Consider the following 26,237-nt stretch of genomic DNA (forward strand, 5'->3'; position numbering starts at 1 on the left):
TATAGTAAACCCAAAAATTCAAATATTTTATTTACTTCACCTAAAAAACAAGCAACCCATAAGTAAGATATACAGAGGTTTCCCAGATTTATCCCTAATAAATTTTTTAAAGATTTATACAATTTCTACAGAAACATACAGTGTATCAAAATCTGCATAAATCAAATTTATAAAATATGTAGAAATGCATAGTGATATTATCATCAACTTACAAAGCAAGAATATGGGAATTATTTTTTTCCAAGCCTGCTATAGTAGGAAAAAGTGATTACAGCAACAGCTTCTTACGATCTCGTGTTTTGTAAGGTTTCAGTCTCACATACAGATTCATATTCACATACAGCATCAGCTTTCAATGAATTGCACAAAATACCCATTTAAAATGCACACCCGCACAATTTATGTGCCACCATTCTTTCTCTTATGCATAGTCGTATGATTAAATTAATCTACCCAACACACAAAAATGGAGTCAGTTTTCATACACACAAGGAACAAGTGCCGGCACACATCCTTATTTTCCTTTTTTTTTCCAGTTTCTCCCTCCTTTATTTTCTATTTTTCATAGCTCTGAAAGGATAGATGAGACGTTTAAAGAAACTAGGAAAGATCCCAAACTAACACATCAGTGCAGACAGCCCTATAAAGATCAAACTCTGTCACCAAATAAGATACATAACCCTTGTTAACATCAATGGAAGCTGCATGCATTGCTATTCTAGATTTCAGGGAAGTATTTAATCATATTTAATAGTGTGACGTGTTTTAGGCATAAGTCCTATGAAATCAGTACACTGATGTCAACATTTAACAGTCACAATATCTGGAATAAGGAAGTGAGGATAAGTCATTTCTCCTCCACCTCTCTGTTCATTCAGAGTAAATATTTATACTCCTAGGTGAGTTCGCATAAACTCCTTTCCAGAACATTTTTAGAAACTACTTCTTCACACTCTATTCTGTACACTATAGCACCAAGTGGTTGTATTTTGTGTTCATAATCCCTCAGGAAAAGTTTCCAATGACAAAAATAAGAAGAAAGTTAGTATGAATAAATGCGGTTTCAGGATTTCCATTTCTCTTTTCATATCTGAATCTGGCATCCAAACTAGTTGACAGATGTCCTTGTAAAGAATTAGGTAGATGTGTTAAGGAGCTGGATGTTTTTTCCTAATGAAAAGTTTAGTCCACCTCTAAGCGATTTCCATTTAAAATAACAATATAAATGAAGCATTGGATTCTTTCCAAGTTTTACATAATTGTGCAGCTTTATTTTATTTCTTTTTTTTTTTAAATTATTTTTATGTAAGGCATGGATTAAACAAGCAAGTTAGTGCTTATAAATTCTTAACTGGAATCAGGAGGGTGCTTACTTCCATCAAAATGTACCACATTAGTGCTAAACCCAACACTAAGCTCTTCCTTGCACCGTACACAGCATCCAGTCAAACTAGAGCAGCCAAACTGGCAATACAAATTTGTCTTCAGTAACACAGTAATTACACGGGGTGGTACGCTTGGTCCCTACCCCTGGTGACAGCTCAGAAAAATCCATTGTATAATTTCCAACAAATGCTCTTCTTGTGAAAGAGAGAAATGAAAGAGGCACTAAATATGTTGAAATTCACCTTCCAAAAAAGCAGCATGACTGTGAGAGAAGGCCACCCTGGCTAATAACCTGTGGCAGTGCTTAGTAAGATGTAAAATTAAATAAAAATATACAACAGGTTGATAATCACCAAGTTCTATGAAAATCTGGTTACTCCAACCTTTTCAAGTGTGTGTAAAAAAACTGCCTTCAGACCCCTGAGTGTAATCCCAAAGAAGACGACAACGCTTTTAACTATGTTCCTATGAAACATAGCTAACAGCACATTAATTTACCAACATCTTAAAACAAAAAGATGTAAACATCTACAGAGTTTAAGGTAAAGCAGTTTTGTAAACATTAACTGCGGATGATAATGTTATTGTAATAATCACAGTTCGTCTATGTCCTTTATCCAAGCCAGGAGGCTCGCAGCTGTACAAAGTTAATAATTGCAGCAGTTTTCAGGCTATTTTCAGTCCTGTACAAATTAATGTGTCAGTAGGTAGGTTTTGTCTGTCTACACACTAAGGATGTTGTTCATTTCCCATTTTTGCGTTGCTTTGCTGGAGTCACACTCCGAAATGAAAACTTGATGGAGGACTTCGGAGCGATCCAAGCACTTCCCTGACGGAATGTGAGTAAATCTGTGCAGATTCTGGAAAACAAAATCATCAGGAACATGTGTTGGTTTTTGGTTTGGTTTTTTTTGTTTTTTTTAACATTACCTTCACAACTGTAATATAGCTATTTACAAAAGCAGGCTTCAGGGTCCCAGAACCAATCAGTTCTATACTCATTTTACTATTTGTTAAACCTAGATTTTCACAGCCTTCATATTATAAAGTGTTTGATACGTGTAGGTCCACTTGAAATGGCTTGCATTTCTCTTAGGCAACAAACTGCTAAGAAAGTGAGCAAAACTGTGTCTAAAATGCTTCCAGCCTTTTCATCCATCCTGTAACCACAACAAAAGATTAACTCTCGAGGACAGCTAACTCACTGGGCAGATCCTCCTTTGGTTAGCCCTCGCATAAAGCAGCTGCCCAACACCAACGTTAACAACACCGGCCAAAAAAAAGCAGTGACTTTGCTCCCTGTATGACTGGTAGAAGGAAAAGAAGAGGGTGCGAGAGCACGTCTGGCCTCCGGAGCAAGAGGAGGCTGCCTAAGTAACTGCAGACCTATCGTGCCTAGCACATTCAGGCCGAGACTCGCACGTTTGGCTCCTTCCCCACTCCCTGTGCTGCCATGCCCGAATCTCACGCATTCGCAAAGCGGCCTGTGGCTTCTCTCCCACGTGCCAACCCCGCGCGCCAGATGCAGCCCTGACTCGCTGACCAGTTGCATCTAGCGTGGAGAGCAATGGAGCAGAAGCCAACCCGCGGCACTGCGGCCGGGCTGGGGCTCCGCAGCCCTGCCCCGTGGGCCCAGCGCCCACGGGAAGACATGCTCCCCCTGGCATGGGGACCCTCTCCATCACCCCGTCACTCCCACATGCATGTGCACGTCCAAATGTTGGTTCAGCTCGATGCCTGCTCCTGCCGTGTGGCCAGACACGGGGGTCCTCTACTTAAAGAGGTAAAGAGATGCCTGAACAAAAGCAATAAGCAGACCACCGCCAGCCTTGTTCTGGACGTTTGCTTATTGGCACCGGAGCCCTGCAACTGCTCAAGTAGCACAGATGTTACACTCACCAAACTGGCACACAAACATTCCTTTCAGAAACAACCAACCGACCAACCAGATAAAATCTCCTGGCAGCTTTCGTTTACATGAGGCCACAACGTTTTTCAGCAGTTCACAAGCGTTTCATTCCTTACACCCTCCTCCTTAGAAGAAATGGTCATACCCTCCGTACTGCACAGCAGAGTATGCCAAATTTCTAGTATCTGCTCGGTTACACACCCTTGGTGGTCCTTTCGCTCTCACCCCCCCTTTTTTTTTTCCTTCTGGAAGCCAGTCAATGTTTTGTTCTACAGCCCAGACCATGCCTACTGGGCTTCCTTCTAACTTGCCGCAGTAAGCAAACAATTGCACAACTTGGTACCACTGTGGAGGAAATGGATCTTCTTACATAAAAGAAATGCTTAGAGAAGAGCCAAGTAACATGCTGGGACACACTAGAATGGCGAGAGTTAACAAGCGCTATATAGTATTCCAATATTAAAGCAGAAGTCGGCAGGCACTGGAACACTGCTTATTATTTTTAAATTTCAGGTTTAAAGAATTTTGTCTTGTCTATATGGCACAAGAAAGCTGGGTGGAAATGGCATTATGGTGCTTGATATTTCCAAGCTCTATGCAAGTATCAGAAAAAGTGGGGTGGCTTAAAGGATAACAAACAGATTTCGCTGCACTCGACAGTGCTTACATCTTTCAGACAAACACAATCCAGATAACCAGCTAATGAACTAATAAATAAGGAATACACTAGATAGACCGTAGAAAAATTGACACAGAAGAGTTTCTTAGACACAGAAACAGGTTTTCTGTGGCTATATCCAAGGATAATATCACCCTTAGACTACTCAGTCTCATTTTTTAAGAGACAAACAGAAATATAACCTTAGACACTTCTCAAAATAACACTTTCAAAACTAGAATTAATAGAGGACTTACAGATGTAGTGACTGAATACACTGTAGCAGCCCTCGCATGTGTATCAGCCAACATTCCAAGTCTTTATAAAAAACTCAGATTTTGCAATAGAATTATAATGGCGCCACACCCAGAATTCACAACAGAGCATGTTATTAGAGAACGGCTAATGAACAGGAAAAAGAAATACTGAAGAAGGCAAAGACAACACAAAAAGGCAAAGAGCAATGCTATGTTTACCTATTCCTATGTAGGCTTAAAAAGATCTCCTGTCTTTAAACAGAGCGACACTTCAATTCAGACCTCACAAAATTAGATCTAATATTGACCCTAGCTGCTAAATGCACCTCAGCGTTTAAGTAATCTTCTCACAGCATCCATTAGATAAAGAAACTTTCTTGATAGAAAGCATACAAGCAGAGAGGGTGATGGCACAAAAAGCTTTTAGAAAGTCTGTCACTGGTAGTGGACATCCTCTTTGCTTCCTCCGAGACAAGGGCCAACTCCTAACACACCTGTGGCAGCACATGTAGCCTCATGAGATTTTCCTTAAAGTTTTTGCTACAGAAGACAGCAACTAGAACCACTATAGCGAAAGCATCTCGCCCTAGCAGAAGTTTTCCTGGCAAGCATGGATTTCCGAGAATGTGCAATTAACAATTTACTCTACTTGGTTCAGTTAGCCTTGTCGTAGAACTTTATTTTCAGATATACATAAAATAATAAAAAAAAGGTGCAGAAAACCAGGATGCAAATTATAATTTCTTTTCTGCTATGTATCTGTTGCATACCTTGAAGTATTGCCAATCCTTGTATTCATTCTGATTACAGTGTGTAATCATAATTTTGGATCCATCCGGTCCTTTAGTTAAGCACTGATCATACTGCATGAGTTGATTAGCTTCATTGATTCGGAAAAGCTAACAGAAAAAAAAAAAAGCCACCTTTTTAACAGTTGACTCAAAATAACAAGTATTTTAGAAACACTGAAAATACCAACAAAATCACATCATTCAAAATATTCTCTGGTGTTACTACACCTATCTTTCAGGAGGGCTCTTTATTTTACATGATGTAACGCACTTCTATCATCACGACACTCAATTTCATGGATAACTTTCCTGTAGGATTCAGAAGGCTAAGAAACTTACCTAGCAAGACAAAAATGATAAAAATAAAGGGATCCCTACTTGGAGACTTCTGAAGGTGTTTGATTAAAAGCCTTTGCATGATTTGATGGCCAAACAATCCACTATCTTTCTAAAGGTCTGGTAGCAAGTCCTTGGTCTCGGACAGTAATTCCATGTGAAGACAGTAAAACTTTGGCATTTTACCCCTGGAGGAAATCAAACTAACACATCCAGATGCAGAAAGATTATCCTAGCTATTTCTTATGAAATAATTGTTACAGGGTTTTTGGGGGTAACATAGACAGAAAAAGTAGTTTAGGGAACTTTTTCAGTAAATATCAAAATAAAAGAGACATTTCCGTGGGCTACTAAGAGCTAACCCAAATACGATTTTTAAAAGCATCATCCTGCACGTGATTTCAGGACAGCCGTGAGAAAACTTGCCCGGTTCAAGTCTACATCAGCATAAATAAAGACTTCAAATGCTGCAAAGTTTTCCAACCAAAAAAGGAGATGTAAATACAGAACAGCATGTTTGTGTGGTAGTGTGGGTAGGTTTGTGAAGATACAGGTCAAACACGATAGCAGCTTGGATTGCAACCATCTATTAGTAATTATGATCTGCCAATTAATTTGTAAATGAAGCAGAGACAAATTTGTATTTAATTTTTTGACTCCTGTGGTGGAAGATGAGTTACTGCACAAAAGTGTTTTATACTTCCACTAAAGCAAAACAACTTTGTGAAATAATTGAGCGGGTTGTTTCCTGAAGGATTAATTATTAAGTAAAGATAAATGATGAATCAGCAGCAATGCTAAGAGCCGCAGTTGTTCTAATGCAGTGGTATGGTTGCTTTAAAACACAGTTCTTGCTTCCTCATGTACCTGTTTCACTGAAGAAGAGATTACGGATTTGCCTTCAATTTTGTATAATTTGTGTTTGAAATGATATTTTCAGATTCCCATATTTTAGCAATGTCAGCATGCTTATGGAAAATGCCTAAGTCCCATTTCTGTAGCTGGCACCTAAGTGACTTGACGTACAGGCTTTATAGAAAACTGGCCTGTTATCATCCACTGCAAGCAATTCTCCTTCAGACTTGCCTCCAAGCTCCTTACCTGATTTCCCCCCATTCTGTGGCATGGCCCAAGCTCAACGAAGCCACCGTTGGTGTGCCCCATGCTATCGATGCAGTAAGCGGTTTCAAAGCCTCTAATCTGGAAAAGAGGTTTTGCACTCTAAGTTAGTCTCAAGGCAAAAATAAGCGTGAAGGAGTTCAGAAAATTGCCACTTATCTTTCAAACCAGAAACAGGTATCTGCCAGAGACATATGAGACAAACCTGCGTATGAAATTTAAATACTGATTTTAACCATTCTGGGAGATGGAGCTTCAAGCTGCCCATGCTAATTTGTGGACTCTTACGTGAGTTAGAGTACACTGATAAAACGAGAGTTGCAAAGCTCAGTTCCAAATTAATGACACCGAAATGTAGGACTTTCAAGTATTTTAATTTATTCAATCTCCTACCAAAGCATGTTCAGTCTCCCAGGTCTTCGTAAATAAAGCAGGAGCTCAGCTAAGTTGCTCTCATCTTGTGGATGAGAGAAACGTGATGCAGAGAAGTTACGCACAGCCATTATTAAATGCAGCCAGGCACAGCCCACTGACCCGGCTGCTCCGAAGTACCTTCTGCAGCAGCAATTACACGGAAAAAAAAGAGATAAAATTGATGAGGGGCAGGCACAGGCATAGGAATAAAGAACAAAAGTCCTGTCAGAAAGCATGCCTGAACTGCTGATTATCTCATTCCCTTCTCAGAAGGGCCAGCAAACAGCTTTACAAAGACTTTATGACACAAATAACATTCTTTCCAGACCTATTTTCTTTGCCAGAGCCTCTTTCTTCTTTGTGACGGTAGAAGAAAGTCTGGAGGACTAAGCTTAGACTTGACTTCCAGAGAGCGTTAGGGAAGATGAACCCCACACTTTCATTCCTGACAGTTTGGAAATGCAATTAGTGCGGTGTTACAAATAGGTGGGGAAAAAAATTTCTCAGATGTAGGATAACTGGCAGCCAGTGAAGAGGAGTTGAAGGAAACTTCAGAGAAGTCTCTGAACTTCTGACTTTCCTGTTACTTCACCAGAACCGTTCGCTTTTATCAGGGATGACTTCCTGCAAGGTGGCCATTATTATTTTAATCTCTTCAGATACTTTCACCTTTATGTGGATTCAAAAGGAGGTCTAAGGCTAATGTAGTAACCAATGCTTTGTGCTAGCTTTTAGGTAAGAAACAAAGGTGGCATCGTTCACCTGGTCCCTCAGATACAAGACTATTTTGTATCCCCTTTCACCATGCACATGCTCTATATCACTAATTCCTCAGAGAAGTTAGAGTGTCACACCCTTGGCCATAGGAAACAGCATAGATCTGTACTTTCTAATGCTCTTTTGAAGTTACAGAAACAGGTCCATCATGTCTTAGGAAAGAAGGTTGTTAAATTTGGTGGGACACAGGACTCCTCCCCTACTAGCGAGACAATTTTCTGGTTTTGCCTCCATGATCTACAAAAGTAAAACTGATAGGAGAGACAAGGCGAGGCTGGAACCTGCCGAAAAAGGCAAAAAACCCCAAACAAAAAAAATCCCAACTCATTTGAAAGCAGGCAGGGGACCTGCAGTAAGAGCTCCTCAAGGTGTGGGCTAAAAGCCAGAATGAAACAGGCAGGGTTCAGCGAAGTGTCCTCCACCTGGCCGGCGACATGCTGTGTCAACCACAGGAAAATGCCGAATTTGTAACCACATCCTTAATTTAGCACAGTCTTACTCTTATACATTAATGCTGGAGATGACTGTTACAGAATCACATCAAATTATTACATGCAGATAAGGAATTTACTGAGGCTGTAACTGTATGAGTACATCACAAGCTAGCAAACGTAGGCAGAATGTACTCCACCTGGATTTCACGATCTATTCTCTAGGCCTTCGCAGAAGAAGATTTTCACCTATTAATCCCTGCCAATACTCCTACGCACACAGGATTCGCATTTTTTTCTTTTAAAGAAAAACTAAATTCCAATTATGGAAAAAAGAGCTTTAGACATAACTGAAGACAGGGCTAGAGATAAAATAATCCTTCAAGGAACTATGCAGATAATTTAAAAAAATCACACCTCTTAAAGTATATGTAATTTTTTCCTAGGGTTATATCTCTATAGCTCTCTGGCTAGTATCATATACCTTAGTATAGCAGTAATCAAAAAGCCTGTTCCCAGATCAACGTCAACTACCAATCGCTTCCTTTTGAATTCCCAATTTTAAAAAAAAAAGCTCCTAAAATAAATACAGGTTATGTGCTGTACTTACCTCTCCCCAGTCCGTGTTTTTAGGTGGTAGTGGATAATATGAAGTTATATCGTATGCTATTTCTTCCATAAACCACTTAAAACTTTTGCAGTTGTGATCGTCACGGAATTTTTTCAGCTCAGATATATCTCCGTAGGGTAGCGCTTTTGTCTCTGGCCGACTGGCATAAAAATAATCTTTGTATTCGTCCCACCACACTTCTACAACTCTGACATAGTTCTGTGAAGAACAAGGGCATTGCTGCTACCTCAAAGCACACACAACAGGTCAGACGTAACTGCATGTTAATTCCAGAAATTTAGGGATTTCTCCTCTTAAAAAGTGACAGCATGAAATTATTATATAGAACTAGCAATTTGTCACCTTCAGCAGATTATACAAGACACATGCATATTATTTTCAAATGACAGTTTAGGACTGAAGCCAGCAAAATAAACTGGCCTGCTTAATGAGAGTAAGAAGTCTTTTTCTAAGTTTCGAGAAAGTTTATCTGAAAATAAAGACTGTTCAGTTATGAGTGCAATAAAGCGTTGCAGTCATTTGCTGTGTACCAGAACTGTACTTCAGAGTTTGTATTCACTTTCTACAGTTTTAATACAGAGAATGATATGCATTAGTCCACTAAGGGTGAAAAAATTAAGTCTTAAACGGGTCAGCTATGACATACCAAGGAGATTTTATCTTCTTAAGTAAAGTAGACTGCTGCTTGGAGAAGGGGAAAAAAAACGGATAGCTCGCCTGGTGAACAAGCCTCTCCCTCACATCTTTCTTCTCAGTCTCTTTGATGGCTCTTATCTCTATATTAACTGTACATGTTCTAGATGCACACTTCACTTCACTACAATTCTTCTAGCATTAATGACCTGGTGTTAAAACAGTCTTAATAGATCTGACTAAAGGCACAAATTATTGTGAGTTTTACTTTAATCCACATCCAGCACAAATTTAAGAAAGCTATAAAAAAGCACATTTACTATGGGGATAGGAGGGTGCTGGGAGAAAGCTATTCCTGCATCCTGCCTTGTAGAGAGAAGCAACTTAATATTTAAGAACACTCAGCAGTGTTTTGTTGTATTCAGTAAGCAGATGAGCAGACTCATGTAAGGTGTTTGGATATGCAGTAAATATTTTTGATCATGTTTTCAGAAGAGTGAAATGGTTTTTATAATTTCAGACAAGGCAAACAAACATCTTGCCTGCACTGAGCAAGGGAGCTGTCATTTGCTATCCTGTCTCCCATTGCTCTGTCTCTACTCCCAGCTATGCCCATTTCCCCCTACCCTCCCCTGTACCGGTCCTAGTGCTTGTTTGATCAAAATGTTAATCAATTCACATTACTAATAGAGGACTTTTTTTTTGGGGGGGGGGTGCCAGGTTAGTTTTCTACCATTCAGTGAGGCTGGGACATTCCCTTTTCAACAGAACCAACTGCTAGCTTGACTCAAGCCATACTCTGTAACCCTACCAGTAGTCATCATCACAAGTAATGTCTAGGAAGATGGCTCTGGGATTGGAATTTACAAAGAACTAGGTCTTTGGGAACGAGATTTACCAATGCCAAAACACTGCACAAGAGGAAGCTTAAAGCAGGCAATAGGAAACCTTAACAGGAGGGTTGTCTCTCTTCCTGCTGGTAGGTGGAAACTTATATGAAACAGTTTTTCTTGATTCAAGTTATCTCTTCAGATACAGACAGCTGGCTCACTCTTTTCTTGAGGTTATGTCTACTTTTAATATCATGGCTTGAGCAACACTTCTGAACCCGCAAGGTGCCTGAGGAGTTAGCAACCTTTACGATGAAGTGCAGAGCACACCATTTTCCCAGGTGTCATTCACTGCTTCTTAATTAACAAATGCAGCCACATTCACTGCTTCTTAATTAACAAATGCAGCCACAAAGGTCTGAGAGATGCTAGATTACAGCGTTTGCTAACTCAGCCTAGGATCACACCCTATCGAGCCAAAGGGCGATTTCAAAGCCATGATCATCATCTCTAAGAGTGTGGTGTAGTTACTAGAGTTGTTCGTACTTCAGTTGGGCACAGCACAGCAAAGGCTTGGGGTGCTGAGAGTAAGTAATAGGAAATGTGATTTGTACGTCAAAGATGGGGAGGGGTGGAGCAAGAAGATGGGTTCTAGGAATCTCTACTCTTAACAGTGGGATTGGCACAAAGATTTCCCTCCTGTGGGGATGACCATCTTAGCTTTAGACACTAAATAGCTTTGGATGAAGTGCTCTCTACATTGCTGCTGATAATTTAAATAGATTTATCTAAAACCAAAAACCACCTTCAAGGTTGCAGCAAAACAGTACCTTTAATGTAGGAGAAGACCCAACGTACACAGGGGGTGGATTTCCTTGCCAACCCTGGAGACGATAGATGTGTCCAACACGAGAACAGGGAACAAACAACAGTTTTCCCCCACACTGCCAGATCTACAAGTTGAAGCAAAGGTGGAGATATTAATATATATGCACAGGAATTTAACACAGACAAATAGGTAATAAATTATGGAAGAAATGTCAACTACTGTTCCTACTATACCAACTGTGTGATATAATTAAATATTTTTGCTTCAGATTTAAGCATAAACATCATAGATCTCTGAAATGAAAGGCTGTATGGAGTACATCTTCAACTCAGCCATGAAATTACTCAACTAAATTACTTTTTAAAAAAGCTTTTGAAAAAGTTTGCCATCTCATTCCATTGCTATTTTAAACCAACAGTAATGAATGAGTGCACAAAATCTGGAACTGGGTAATTTTTATTATGACAGAATTAATAATATTTTATTAAAGAATTCACACACCATCACTATGATGGGTTTTGGTTAGATGCCCATCACATTTAAGTTTTTCTTAATAAAGGCTAGTAGGAGATAAGGATGTCTTTGGTAACCTATTGTTCCAAGTACAAATAGATTTTTCTTTAACTGTAGTGGCTGAAAAAAAAGAATGGGTAAAACATATTACCATTCTGAAATTCCCTCCCTCCCACACGTCCTTGGATAATCCATTTATGGGGAAAAGAATACATACCTAAATCTGAATTTAGTTGCTCATATTTTGACAAGTTTGAAATGTAGCATCAAATCCAAATTCAAGCTAGCTTTGGGGATGTTCCAAATCAGTCCCAATTCAAGATTAAAAATATGACTTAACAGTATTAGGAAAGATGGGCAGAATAGCTGACTTCCTTCATTGCACCATCATATTAATTTTCTTAAGTTTCATCAAAAAAACCGCTCAGATACGCAAGACCATTATATTTGCTATCTAGGCGTCAGCATGCAAGACTGATAAATGTTACTTAGTGCTTCTGAAGATTGGTTGTGATCTACATGAAACCAATTTGGAGGTCCCTACATAATCAGCACTTCAATTACAAAACTACCGTATGTAATTTCAATCATGATGTAGCTCTAAGCAAGATGGAGAATTAGAAGGATAAAGACTCTGTATGTGTAACAACCTCAATAACTACCTTTTGCATATGGATTTACAGCTGAGCAAGTGCACTCAGAGCTTTCCTCAAAATCACGAACAGCAAGAGTAGCTAGGGGAGCTCGGAATGGACTTTTAGTAAAATTCAGCTACGATTTCACAGATTACTGCTGAGGATATTAGATGTCTCCACTTTTGTTTGTTAATTGGGACAGATTCCTGCTGTCTGCCACTTGTGTCATTATGGATGCTGAAGCTACAAGAAGCTAATGATTATCATCTTACGTTTCCTGCTAACTGAAGAGCATGCATATGCCTAGGAGCGAAAATAACATCTTCTGCAGTGATCATGAATTATGCAGTTAGCGTTTCAATTATGAAGACTTCTCCTGTAAAGAAGTTCTTGAAATTTTGAAAAGTATATGAGATCATTTGTCACCCACAAAAATGGTAGGGAGGAGGAAACCAGGGCAGATTACTTTTTGTTGCATCGTTATGTACTTTACAGGCATCTATGCATAAACTGAGTGCTACTTGTTCTCTATAATCACTTTCATTAGAAAGAACATTTTTCTATACTCACCATGAGAGCACTCAGTTCCCCCCCATCAAATTTGCCAGTCTGGTTTCAGATTAGATATTTAGGGGTGTGTGTGATCCCAAACCATTAACAAAATATAGATTACTCAGCATTTGGGTCTCGGTACTAGGCCACCTCTCTGAACAGTTCTGCCCCAAAGCTCACAAGGAAACACTGAGGACACAGATCTCTGCCACAACATCTCCTCGCAACAAAACCTACTGGGCTTCATGAGACAGAGGTGGTGCAAATCAGAGGTAGGTCTGTCTGAACTCCAAACAGAAGTATTTACAGAAAAAATATATACTAAACTGAATTAGTTTTCAATTTTTGGTGTTACCTTGTAAGAAATTTCAAAATTTTCACCACCCCAAATTTGAAGACCTGGATCATAGAGACCCAGTTCAAAGAAGAAATCGCGTTCAATGGCAAACAATCCACCAGCCATTGCGGGGGACCTGGAACAGGAAGACAGTGTAACTCCTGCTGCCAAAAGGATATGATAACACTTGGAGAAAGCATTAATTAAGGAAGCAATTCACTGTTAACATATAATAAAGATTAGATAAATGGCAATACACTGAAAAATCATAAAGCTTTGTCATCCGCTTCCAGCGATTTTCTGAAATGGTATCTGTATAATTTCTAGTGAAGTCACAAATTTTATTATGAAATTTTGGTTGGAATTACCCATTCAGCCAGCCAGTGTGCGTCTTTTAAAATAAAAAAGGTAAGAATCAGTGTGGCAAGACATTTCTCTCTTGAAAGTCGTTCAAGTTTTGAGATAACAGATGAGACCGTATAGCAGACTTAAAGCTTATGCTCTGAGGAACTGCCACATTGAAACATTGTCTATTACTCAAGCAACACGTTTTTTCCAGCTAAATGACACCTTTCTATCTTCTCCCTCTGTCTCTTTTTCTACCACTGCCATGAGAGACACTTTTCATTATCCTCAGTGAAATTTTTAAGAGGGCCTGGATCAAGTTGTCCAAGGTTTCTATTTTGGTTTAGGTTTTTTTTTAAAATGCCTTTGTAAATCCTCCATGTATGCCAAGGTTCAATTAGCAAGTTTTAATGTGTCAAAGAGATGTTGTGGTTTGGATTAGAGCATATTTGCAGAATGGCTCTAACCAAAATTTTTTGGTTGCTTGCTCACACTGAAGTAGAGAGTAGGATATGTTAAGCCATTTCCAGTGCACGTACCAAGCATTTTTCAGGATCAATAAGTATATAAAAACCCTGACAGATAAAAGCTGGAGTCCCCACTAAGTTGGAAATTAAAAAAAAAGCTGGTAAGGAAAAAGCGAATTCTTTCTGACTTTACATTATCTGCAGCACTGAAAGGAGAAGGATCCAAGAGTCCAGATCACTCTGGTGAAACATTCCTTCATGACGAATTATTGAGAGATGGGTCACTTCTAGCACTATTCAGCCTCTTAATTCTATTAGATTTTTAGCTTAGTGGTGCTCCTTTTAACAGCAATGATTATGTATTTCCCTTCTGCACATATATGTCTGGAGGAGAACTTGCTTAGGAAAAAGTAACCCGCAGGGTTAGCATATACACCCTCCGTGTAGCAGGGGCAGGGCAGCAACAGAACCAGAGCTGCTGGGTCTATCAGCTGAGTTAAGTATGACGGTTATCAGGTCAGTTGCTCTCCAAGTCACCTGATAAGATGCTGAGTTACTCCTAAATGTCCCCTTCTACTTGTCTGCTTACTGCGTTTTCCGCCAACACCACTGTTGCGCCGCAGGGTTTCAAAGGGTAGGAAGCCAGGGCGCACAGTGGGGAGAAGCGTGCTGCGTAGCACAGCCCTGTGGCCTTCCTGCGCGTTTGGTTTTCCTCAGCACCATAAAGACTTGGCAAGTGTAGAGGCCTCAGATGCTGAAGTTTCAGTCTTGGCCTCCAACGTGCTGTCAAGTGTGTTAAAGAACACAGTAAAATCCGCATAAGCTCAGTAGTTTATTTTATAGGATATGAAGAGGTAAGCATAATATTTCTGAAAGGATTCAGTCCTCGGGCAAGTCTCACATTACAAAAAGTTTGTTTCTGCACTTTAAGCTGTTGAGGGGTTTTGTTTTGGTTTGTTTTCTTTTTAAACTACGCAGTCCTGGCTACGGTTTCAGCAAGACTTTTACTTGGTCTTACTTGCCTTGATATTGCTGCAACAAAATGAATATAGCCTGGACATAAACAGATGTAGGGAATGTCTCTTTTTAGAAGCGGCATTGTAACTCTGAAAGTATTATTAAAAATAAAGTAATCTTTTAAACCATTCTGAGAACATGTGTTCTGTGTTTCTGGAAACAGTTTAAAGGATTTTAAGACCTGTTTGGATGGTAAACACAGAACACAACAGTGATGTTTGAAATAGTTTATCCCCCTCTAAGTGAATATTAAAGTTCCAATGCAGACAGCCTTGTCAGAAAATGGTATTATTTATACTATATACAAAACAGATCAAAGCTTCATAACTTCCTTGCATGTGTTGCCATTTTAGCAGAGAACAACCATGGGTGAGGATAGGGAATTACCAATATCAGTTCTTACAATGTTTAAATCATATATACAAGCAATAGAAGACATTAGATTCTGAAGATGTGAGGATTGCTGTCAAATGTAGTAACACAATTAGTTAAGTGTGAAGGGGAAAGTAATAAAAAACAGCAGAACCACAGTCTCCCAGTCTTGAAAAGCCATCCAGAAACCCTAGTTTCTAAGCTAGGGTTTCTAGCCAGTTTCTGTTCGCTGGGAAGAAAACATACCCCCCGACAAAGCGAAAGAAAAAGGTGGGACTTCTGTGAAAGTTATTGGAGTATTCCCAGAAAATAAAGGTGGTGGTTTTTTCTTTTATTTTTTTATGTGTATTAAATTAAAATCCCCACATACCGAGACCTTAGAAAAGATCTAGCCAAGATTCTTAAATAGTATGCTTCGTTGTCAGATGTGATCTATTATGAAGCAAGTGGGAGAAATATGACAAAAGGGATTTTTTTGATGCACATGCATAATCCATGAGCTGTATGCATGCATCAAGCTGTGACAGCAGGCTACAGATTTTATGCATTACCGGCTATTATAAATACTCACAGCATGCTGGTTATTTCAAATCAAATGGTTAAATAAGCACTATTGTTTCCATCACTACTTTTAAAAAAGTATCACAGCTAAATAAAGTTTTCCCTGGAAACAAAGTCATACAGTATTTTACTTTGCCAAACAAAACCCTGTCATTCTAATGTGCACCCTATTAACCACACAAAAGCAGGAATGGAGGGGCAACACAAGATAGCAAAGGTATTTTGAGCAAATAGTCAGTTGTGGCAAACAGGTCTGATTAAACAGAGCAGCGGGTGTGGTTAGAAAGATGAAGATTTTCAGGCGAGAAGTACATGCAAGTTTTAGTGGATCAATATTGACTTCAGAAAAAAAGAAACGGGTAAGTGATTTAGTGATTACCGATACGGTTCAGTTTTTGTCTTTCTGCTTTCCTTCTCTCGCTTGGTCAAGGGAACCCTCTTCCATAGCATACTCCAATCCCACGCTCCTCTAGCAAACCCATCTTCGTCACCACCCCCTTGCGGCACAATCTTATAAGTGTTGCCATCTATGACATCTATAAGCGGCACAGTGCATGTGGTTCTGCAGGGTGGCGGATGGTGGCAGGGAAGATGCGGTTATGTGCAAGGACCCGCGTGGCACACGTGCACCGACCGTAGTTCATGGGAAAGGGAGGGAAAAACGAAAGGGTTTAGACAATTATTCATTACGAGTCACAGAATGTAAACAGCTCTCTTTACCGATAAGGCTCAGTTTTATGTTTTCGTTTGGCCTTTTCCTTGTGGCTTAACGGAATTCGTTTCCATAGCAAACTCCAGTCCCAGGCCCCTCTGGCAAAACCATCTTCATCCCCACCTTGTTGTGGCTCAATGGAATAATCATTCCCATCTATGTAATCTATTAGAGGTACAGTACATGTAGTTCTGAAACATTTATAGAAGGGAAAGAAAGAGCAAAATACAATTTCAGAGGAGTAATCTGTCTAATCTGAAATTCACACCATTAATCATCAATCTTATAAAGCAGTTTATATGAAAAGTCACTTGTAAACATATTAAAAAATGAAGCCTCATTAGAAGAAAAAAGAGATAGTCCTTTCTTTATGTTGTTTTAAGAGGTTCTGAAAGCAGAGAAGTTAGGTCTGAAATGCTAATATATCAATTCATTTACCAATACTTTTTCCTTTATGTGTATTTCTTGACATCGGTCTTCTAATAAAGCACTGCTGGAGGCAACAGAGGAGCCTTTAGAGGGCTAGGGTTCTCACAGTATTATTATTTCCCATAATTTCTATTCATACCAGTTCTTAGCTGTCAGCAAGTATGATAAGCTCTTAGCTTTTACTAGTGTAAACATGGATTTTCACTATTCTGTCCTATTCAACTGCCCTGCAAATCCAGCCTCTCAGGATAAAAAAACATCACTGGTGCTCCTAGCAGCAGTCTTCAGTAGAATTTTTCCTTTTTGATTTGCAATATGCTCCTCATTGTGATTTATCATATAGAATATTCACCAAGAAAAAGACATTATCTGGTTATTCTCCCCAAATTTTCCAAATGAGTTTCACGGTGACCAAACTTGGATCACTTCCATCTTTTTAAGTCAAATCCTATGATGAGATAGAAAAACTAGTGTTGGCGGGGGGAAGAAACGGTAATGCTGTGCTCTTCTTTGAGGCAGAAGCGGCAGCATGCTGCACCCAGGGGACCAGGGCTTGGAAGAAAGCTGCTGAGTTCTGCTCTCCGGCACTGTGCACCTCGGCACCCCTGGTCCTCCCGTAACTTCTGCCTCTGCGGGCGGTGTTGGAGGATGCCTCTAAAGCTGCCTGTTCTCACCTGCCTTTCTTGTGTAAAAGAGTAACACACACTCAATGGAAGCTCACAAGCATTTCCACCTTCTGTCTAGTATCCTGGCCCAAATAGTCTTGAAGCTGAGTCACAGCTTTTAAAACACACAAACCCCACCTCTTCAAGAAAGTTCTGGTTACTACCAGAACAGGTTAACAAATAGTTTTTAGGATTAAGCAGTTATTTTATGGGATTACAGAGTTTAAACGAGCACATGGTTTCCTAAACACACATACCCCCTGACCGCACAAGCTAAGAGCGCGGTAGCACGCAGCAACAGCAGCATTTCAACAGCTGGAAGAAATGAAGCCCCTGGGGATCTCCCTCCTCTGTCACCTCTCACAGATCCCACGCACACAGCGCAAGCATTTCCATCACTGACTCCTAGCAAGTGCCTGGGCTTGTGGCAGAGACAGGCTCAAGCCCTGGCCTCGGTTCGCTAGAGGCAACGCTCCAAAGCGCTTCAGAGGAAACAAGTAAGACCATATTGCAAGACCAAAGATGAGAAAGTTATAAAACTCTGGAGATCACAGGGGCTTTAAATCTCCATTAAATCAAAACACTTACTTCTACTTTTCCTCTACCAAAAATCACATTTTTGTTTAGTTATTTTGTTTAATCAGGCTCCTTATTCAGCCAGAACAGAACATTTTTATAACAGTCCCTCAGATCGCTGCAAAAGGCAAGAGTTGTCTTATATATCTATATTAAGCAAAATATTCAGTATGCCCGTTAAAATAAACTATCTGGAGATTTATTTGCCTGACTATTTTCCTTCCTCCTTACACAGCTTTTATGCTGGGAGATAACAAAATCATCATACAGCAAATATTGATATAGTTTGACATAGATACATATTGATATAGATATAAACCATACTGACTATAGTTTGAAAAGTGAAGATTGTTACTGTGACTTTTTCTTCCTAAGAGGCCAGACACTGGAAATAATGGGAGAACATTACCTGTCCTTAGATATAGGAGCTATAAGTGGCGCATACCAATTAATTCCCACCTCACAATGGGCATCAAGGTAAACCAAAACCTTCAAAAGAAAAAAAAAAAAAGTCATTTATATTTCTGTATACGAGATCACGATGATTTAATTAACTTATTTACATTGAAATACTTTTATATTATAAACAAAAAAAATGAAGCTTAAATGAGTAAAACGAATCTCTTTTTCAAACAGTATCAATAACATAATACTACCTTTCTACACATCTATTTGAACATGGAACCACCACCACCTCTCCTCCCAAAAAAGAAAAAAAAGACAGACTTGTGTGTGAACTGGCTCCTACCTGTCCAAGTTTAGCCTTCTGGGCTCCAATGCTCCTAGCTTGGATTAAACCTTCTCTCCTCTCATTTCGAAATACCTTTACAAGGCCGTTCCACTGCTTAATATACTCATCCAGCCTCTCTTTTAAGTGTGCTATCAAATAACAAAGAAAAAAAATTATTTTGGTGAGGTTTAATAATAAACAGTTTTGTACTCTTAATACAACCCAAATCCAACTCTACTTAAAAATATCTATAGATATTTAGGATTAAGAGTCTTTAATTCAACTGCTCCTACTACCGCTCACAAACACTGAACCTGAAGAGATCAAGCCTTGGAGCTCTCTGACTTCACGGCACAGGTTTGTCTCTGGCACATCTGAAGAAAGAGCACCTGAAGTGGTTGGCCACGCCACAGAGGAGCTGGGTGGACAATTCCCAGTCACTTCAATATATCACATAGCGGCTTTCAGGTCTTGGTCTTCGCCTGCATTTCAATCAGGCAGAGAAGTTTCTACACTTCAGCATATGGCCTTTCCTCATCAGATAACGTCACACGTACAGTTGAAGGCACCACTTTTCAGTTAAACATTTCTCTTCACTCACTCTCTTTTTGCCTCGCAACTTTTTGTGTCAGTCTATTAAATCTGGAAATTTGAGACAGAAACCCACCATACTCAAATTATGTTCCCTCTTGGAGTTGGCGTGGTCTTATGCTAATCTTCTAATGAAATTAATAACAATTGGAGGGCCAGAACTGCAGCGAACGAGCTGTGGCTCATCATAGCGACGAGCACATTACAGACCCTACAAAATGCAAAGACCCAGGGAAACTTTAGCCAGAGGGACTCGGTCAGCAAAGGGATGAGTAACCGCATAAGAATCAAGATGGGCTACACTTAAATGGTTACAGATTTGTATTTGCACATTGGTCTTCGCCAAACTAATCTGGCAACCACATTGCTACCACACAGTTTGAAAAAAGGATCCTAGTGTCGCATAATATTTTTGCACAGACGATTCTGTTGAGAAAAACTCACAAAGGCAGAAGGGCGCTTGCCCTTTGAGGCTAAGCTGATTTAACTATTGGTGTTCATTTAAAATCTATTTTTGTACTGAAAGGCTCGAACGAATTGCCTACAGCTTCAGTTTCTCTCAGTCGGGAACCAAAACAAGCCATCTAAGCTACAGCTGAGGATTCCATGCACTGGTTTGCACCAGCTCCGAGGGGCAGCTACGTGCCATGCCTGTGCTGATCTAACAGGAGAGGGGACGTGCAGAGGTGGAAGGAGAAGGATGTCCCTTTCAGCAGCAACAAGCCATCAGGTTGCTTCAGCAACAGTATTTTCCACACCCTGAATGAAAATGGTTGAAGTCTGGAGCTTGCTGCAACTTACGTTTCAGTATACTTTATTTTCTTGCCAAAAGTATTAAAAAAATTATAGTTTAAATAAAAGCTACATATAAATAATTGAAATGGAAATGGTGTTTTTTGGAAGTGAAGTTTCCAAACTTGAAAATTCAGCAATTCTACCAAAGAACAATCTTCTGAAACCACTGTCTTTTAATACTCGTATCATCCCTCCTCTTCACCTTTATAAAAGAAGAGGTCTTCTCAACCAGAAGTTCTACGTATCCTCTTCTGCCTTCCCACAAACATTTACAATTTCTTTTGTAAATCCTTGTGCATTAGGAAAACTTCAAGGATACATAAATATCAAACTAGAGAAAGAACAATTTTATCACATATGCTGTATATAATAACATGCCTTCTAATATATATAGAATATATGATATGATAGCTGTGACATAACTTTTTATAGGAGAAAATCAACAGAGTTATGAGGTCATACTGAAATGCTACTAACAGAATCTTTATACCACACCTTTATTTATTCTGCAAATTCCAAGTACGTGTTACAGAAAGACTGTCAGGAGTGTTTTAAAGATTTAAAACCTGAAGTTATTTCCAGCTCTCCTGCCTACGAAGCCAAATGTTTTAGTTATCAAATGTTCAACAACGTAAGGCTCACAGGGAGCTGTAAAAACCTGTCATATTGATTGTGTAAAGCTTTTCTACAGTACAAGTCTCAGGACTTTGCAGTCCATTATCTGAAACCGTGCCAGGGTTAGCAGCAAGTGCTATTTCCCACAAGAAAACTGAATTTCCCCCCCTTTCCATACTACAAAGACTGCATGACAGTAGTGTATAAAATCCTGATACTTTTACAGTTAGAAATACTGTTTGGCCAGCGTTAAATTTTGTTCACCTAGAACGTGTATTTATGATATCTGTCAACAGCCTCACAGAATTCTGGGTTTTGTTCAAAAATGTGTATTTTACCCTTCAAAAATATTATAACCACCAATCTGGTCTTCCCTTCTTTGGGTTCTTCTCTCATGCCTCAGTGCATGAATCAATGTTTTTAAAAAACACATCTTTTCTCCAAAAGATCTTAGGCATTGCAGACTATGGGGGGGAAGGAGGAAAGCTGTTTTTTTCCCCTCTACTCACGGATGTCAGTTTGAGAACTAGAAAAATGGTATCACAAGTCCTCCCTAAAGCAGCTGCCTCCGAGTCCCCTGTACTGTAATACTACTAACGTGGGGCTCTCAGCTCTAACACAAGCACTGATTAATGCTTCAGTTTCCCCACTGCAAGCACAGTTAAACGAGTTAATAAAAATACTGTTACCTGTCTATGCTCATTACTTCCCCTTTGGTTATCTTACGGTAAACTCCATCAGTGGGAAATATAGATAGCGATAAAGGAAAAAAAAGTAAATGCAAAAGGTAGACAAAGCCTTTAAACACTACTGTGAACACTGGTATTTACTTCGTAGTCACTCTTTACAGGTGCATGGGCGAGCTGCAGCAGCTGAGATATTGACCTCTGTTTCAGAAAGAAATAAAGTTGATACCTAAATACATAACAAGTAGTCGTTGAAGACCTATATACACTACTGTAATTGTAGGCAGCTTCAGAAAATCTGGTGTTACGAGTGCTCATTGCCCTTCCAGAACAGCTGTATCCTCCATACAGCTAGCACTCACAGCAAAATAAACTGTTTCTATCAAGAAACACAAGAAAAACTGGGGAAAAAACCCACACGTGCAGCAGCATGCCCACACTGACCCTGCGGTAGAAGCTGCTGCAACACTTCTTGGACTCTAACATGCATTAATACAGAGGTCTCCATTGCAAATATCAGAACTAGCATCAATCAATTAGCTTCGCATCATCTTCTTGTTACTGTTCCCTTTGTGCTTTGACAAAGGAAAAAAATGCCCGAGCAGAATTCGGCACACCTCTCTGCGCAGTTCTCCATGGTCAAACCCCTCCTGTTTGCAGAACAGATTAAGGAAGGAAGGGAGAGTGTTGTTCAGCAAAAAGACTGCTCCCAACTGACTTTATACAAAGAACTATAATGAAAAGAACATTTTCCAAACATTGCAACTGTTCCTCCCTGTAAGGCACAACATATATAAGCTTCTATGCAGCTGTAACTGCCTTCTGATGAAAGAGGATTTCTCGTAAAGAAGGACAGGCAGGGCTCTTTATGAGCCAGCATTTAGAAGTGTTTGCAACCGCTACGCTCCATTTTAATTTCATATCGCTGGGGAAGGCGGTGGCTAAGAAATAAGGGCAGTCACACTGAGTGTGAGCAAACATCTACCCAGTCCAGCCTCTGTGTCCCTCAACATTAGTCTCAAAGAATGTAAGACGTTCTTTGCCAGGTGGAAAGGCAGATAAGAAGTGTGCAGTCTGAAAGCAGGTGGGGAAGGAGAAAATCCTGTATCTGTGCTGTCAGTACTGCTTTTCTTCCGGCTGAGAAAGAAAAAAAGCCACCAGCAGCTCTGCTATGATTAAGAGTGTGTTTTGCAGCTCTCCTAACAACTGGAGATCTCTTCAGGCAGCTTGGCACACTCCACAGCCCATACTAGTTCACGCTTCTCTCTGGGGAGAAAGAAGTGGAGCAAGGTTCTACTCTCTCGGCCATTTTTCATCCAGAATGCAATTTGAATTATTGAAATTAAGTTAATTATGTTTACCAAGTAATAGCCTAAAGCAGTTTGAAGAATTATTATAGCGAAACAGTACAGTTGCAGCAAGGTGTTCAGAGCCATTCCAGTCTGTGCTTGTTTTCCAGTCACTCATACATGAGAAAATTGCATCTTGAGCCTGCTTTACTGAATTTTCTGAGTCAAGAAAGTTATTTGGGAAAATGAAGTGTGGGAAATATAGAGACAAGGGTCTGCTGGATGTTAGGTCCAGGCTAGCTGTATCTGCTAACCATTCATATATGAGCAGAGAGCGTAAGTAAAGTTCTGTATTTCAGAACAAATTTCTTGAAAAATATTGCCTTTATTTAACAATTGTCATATATTAGAAAACTAGTACCAGTTGTTATGCCAGACAAACTCATTCCATGAATTACATATACATAGCACAGAGTCAGCTACAACTCGTGAAACCCCAGTACTGAGTCCAATAATTAGTTAAAAATCTGGTAGTTTTTCTAGAGACCATCAGTGTCATAGTTATTTTATACAGCTAACTCAGTCCTTGAATAGCTCTGAAGGAAAGCTGTGATCCCAGCTGAAAAGGAAAAACACAGTACATGTCTGCTGCCTGAATTATTAAAATTATATCCCTTAGGAGAGAAGATATTTTGTGTTTTATAGCGTGTGTGTATATCTAAGCCAAATTCTCAAAAGCTGTAAAAGGATACAGGAGACTATAATGTAGTGTTCAGTATCTTTATTAGACTAAGCCAGATGTAGTCAAGTTTACAATACAGGTAACTTTTCCTCTCCTGTAAAAACAAACAGAAAATGATACCTACCTACCAGTATGATGTAAAAATTAACATACAATACTTATTTTTAATAGTGATTTATACTCAAAAAAGGCAACCCTGACTGTGTGATGAGTTCAGTTTTAAAATTTACACTGGGTATACCTGCAGAAAACAACTCCTCCTGTGAGGCTGGAACTGGGAGAAGCCCAGATCATTTGATAAAATGGGAGTTTCAGAACAGTCATTTGCTTTCCATGCCACTACCCAATTCAGCTATTACAAAAACAAAGAGGAGGGTGAAGGGAATGTATCCTATGGTGCTGACCAGTTCAAACTTGCCTGGGCTCCTAAAAGCCATCATCACTATTGTCTAGAAGAGACTGTCATCCTGCACGCTCAAAGTTGTATTCTTATTTATGCATCTGCTCTTTTTCTCTGTCAACTTCTATTCAAGAACCATGCTGCAATAAAATCTTGCAGAACATGCAGTTTTGATGCACTGTTTTCAAATTTGTTTAAAGTTTAAAACCAGGCTGATTTCCTCTATATAAATCATCTTATACCTCTAGCATACCACTTTCAGTTCTTCTCTGTATTCAGCTTTGATCTGCATTAATGCTGAAGATACCACCATTAAAGGAAAAAAGTCAGTGTATGTTTACATTTGTAGAATCACATATAAGTACATACATCATGACTATAAACCAAGACCACAACGTATATTACAAAGGAGGAGGAAAACCTCTGGACTTCTGAAACCACTGATACACAGGACTCAAAGAAAGGCAGAAATTAAAACACACTTAAATTCTTAAACGCCCCTCCCTCCAATAAGAAACAATAACCACCTCAACATGATGTTCAATGAAAAAAAAGGATGTTAAAAATTAAAAAGATAGTGAAAATGAATCAGAATAATTCAACACCCTTAGATACATTTTTATTATAGTATTAAAAAAAAAAAAAAAAGGAATCTGGATTTCTATGTGGAATAAAGAAAGAAATTATTCCTAACAGGCTTAACTCAAACTCCTTCAATACTCTTAAAACTCCTTGTTTTCACAAGGGCTAAGAGACGTACTAGCTATCCTAGCTTTCTACTACATACAACTCCACAACTGTGGAAGAGAGCCCACCACAAACCCTGTATTTCAAACAGCTGAATATACATAAAGGATTGCCACCTTTATGACACCGGTTCATCAGAAAAGAGCTTTCCCTTCACTGAAAACTGAAAGGACTGTGAAAAAGCAACTTACTTTTCTTGCAGAGTCAATTCAATCCATGGCAGGTAATAAATAAAAAGAAAACTTATTTTTAAAACAAATGAAGTTTCCTTTTCTCTAAGTAGTGTGTTAATATTCCAAATATACCTTTGTTGCTAAAATCATCAATCAGCACAATTTCTGCCAAGTATTTCCTTGGTGTTCTCTTAATGACACTGTGCACTGTCCTCATGAGTGTGGACCATCCTTCATTATGGAAGACAATGACAACACTGGAGGTGAGCAGGTTATCATCATAATGCCAGTATTTGCATCTGTAAAAAGATTTTATTTTATTAGTTTTCACATTATCATTTACAGAACTACTTAACAACATCTTTGTGCAAGTGAAATCTTCACTGATGGCTATCCTTCAGATTAAAGAGAAACAGGATGTATAACTTAAGTGCATCACAAAGGGTACGAGGCCCAAATAAGCAGCTTGCTTCCAGCCAGTGAGCCTTTTTTCCTCCTGAGAGAGGATGTAGCTGGTGAACGACAACTGCTGCCTCAACAGCTACATGCTTCCTCTTGTGTAGGTGGATGGCATTGCACGGACCCTGCCGAGAAACATCCCTACCACCACCACCTTGCTGCTTGCGCGGCCGGTAGAGAACAGGGGAAGAAAAGCCCCAAACTGTGGCTGCCAAGATGGGAATCTTCTTCAAACCATCAGATAACCACGATTTAGGATGGACTGTGCATTTGGCTCACCTACTGCATAACACACAATAAGACAGTGCTGGTTTTTTCTAAGCCTCTCTAAATCAGATTTACCCAGTAGAAGGACTGTCTATGAAGTGTTTCTGTTGGCTTTATACAGTCCACGTGCAGAATCTGCATACTTAGCAAAGTTACAAACATTGTTGTGGCAAGGCAAAAATCATTCATTTCTGCCCCTTCACAATAAAGTACATTTAAACATAGTAAGTAATCTTGGTAGAAGTACAGCAGCAGCATGTGAAATGCTCACGTCAGCTGTTCTGCATAAAACTATCTCAATTTGCAAAAACTGCCAGAAAACCATAGTCACTCGTGGGAAAAATGTAATCCCATGGCAAACAAGACGTGAACTTTACTGTTTATTATTCATGGTTAAACTTCTAGGTATAACAAATGTAGCTAAAAAAAAAAAAGTCACCAAACCCACCCAGGGTTCCAGCTTGGCATGCCATGAAAAGCAGTTCTGTATCCATTTAAAACGTTTTGCATTTCAATTTCACTGTGGACCTGGACTCAGGTCTTTTTTCCTGAGGTATTACA

General features: G+C 39.4%; 1 protein-coding gene across 2 annotated transcripts in view; it reads right to left on the reverse strand.

Moving 5' to 3' along the window:
- Positions 1-26,237, reverse strand: part of GALNT7 (polypeptide N-acetylgalactosaminyltransferase 7) — a 74,885-nt gene continuing 48,648 nt past the window's right edge. Inside the window, exons 3-12 of one of the 2 annotated variants that reach the window (XM_076336515.1) lie at positions 25,083-25,249; positions 18,931-19,061; positions 18,592-18,671; positions 16,180-16,362; positions 13,057-13,174; positions 11,003-11,125; positions 8,689-8,907; positions 6,439-6,537; positions 4,981-5,109; positions 1-2,246 (exon numbers count right to left, since the gene is read on the reverse strand). In XM_076336515.1, the coding sequence (XP_076192630.1) occupies positions 2,109-2,246; positions 4,981-5,109; positions 6,439-6,537; positions 8,689-8,907; positions 11,003-11,125; positions 13,057-13,174; positions 16,180-16,362; positions 18,592-18,671; positions 18,931-19,061; positions 25,083-25,249 (1,387 nt within the window). In that variant the 3' untranslated portion in view covers positions 1-2,108. Of the gene's footprint in view, positions 2,247-4,980; positions 5,110-6,438; positions 6,538-8,688; positions 8,908-11,002; positions 11,126-13,056; positions 13,175-16,179; positions 16,363-16,520; positions 16,704-18,591; positions 18,672-18,930; positions 19,062-25,082; positions 25,250-26,237 lie in introns of both variants that reach the window. The other variant, XM_076336516.1, reaches the window with a different exon arrangement.

The sequence above is a fragment of the Aptenodytes patagonicus genome, chromosome 4 (genome assembly GCF_965638725.1).
Source record: "Aptenodytes patagonicus chromosome 4, bAptPat1.pri.cur, whole genome shotgun sequence".
Taxonomy (NCBI): Eukaryota; Metazoa; Chordata; class Aves; order Sphenisciformes; family Spheniscidae; genus Aptenodytes; species Aptenodytes patagonicus.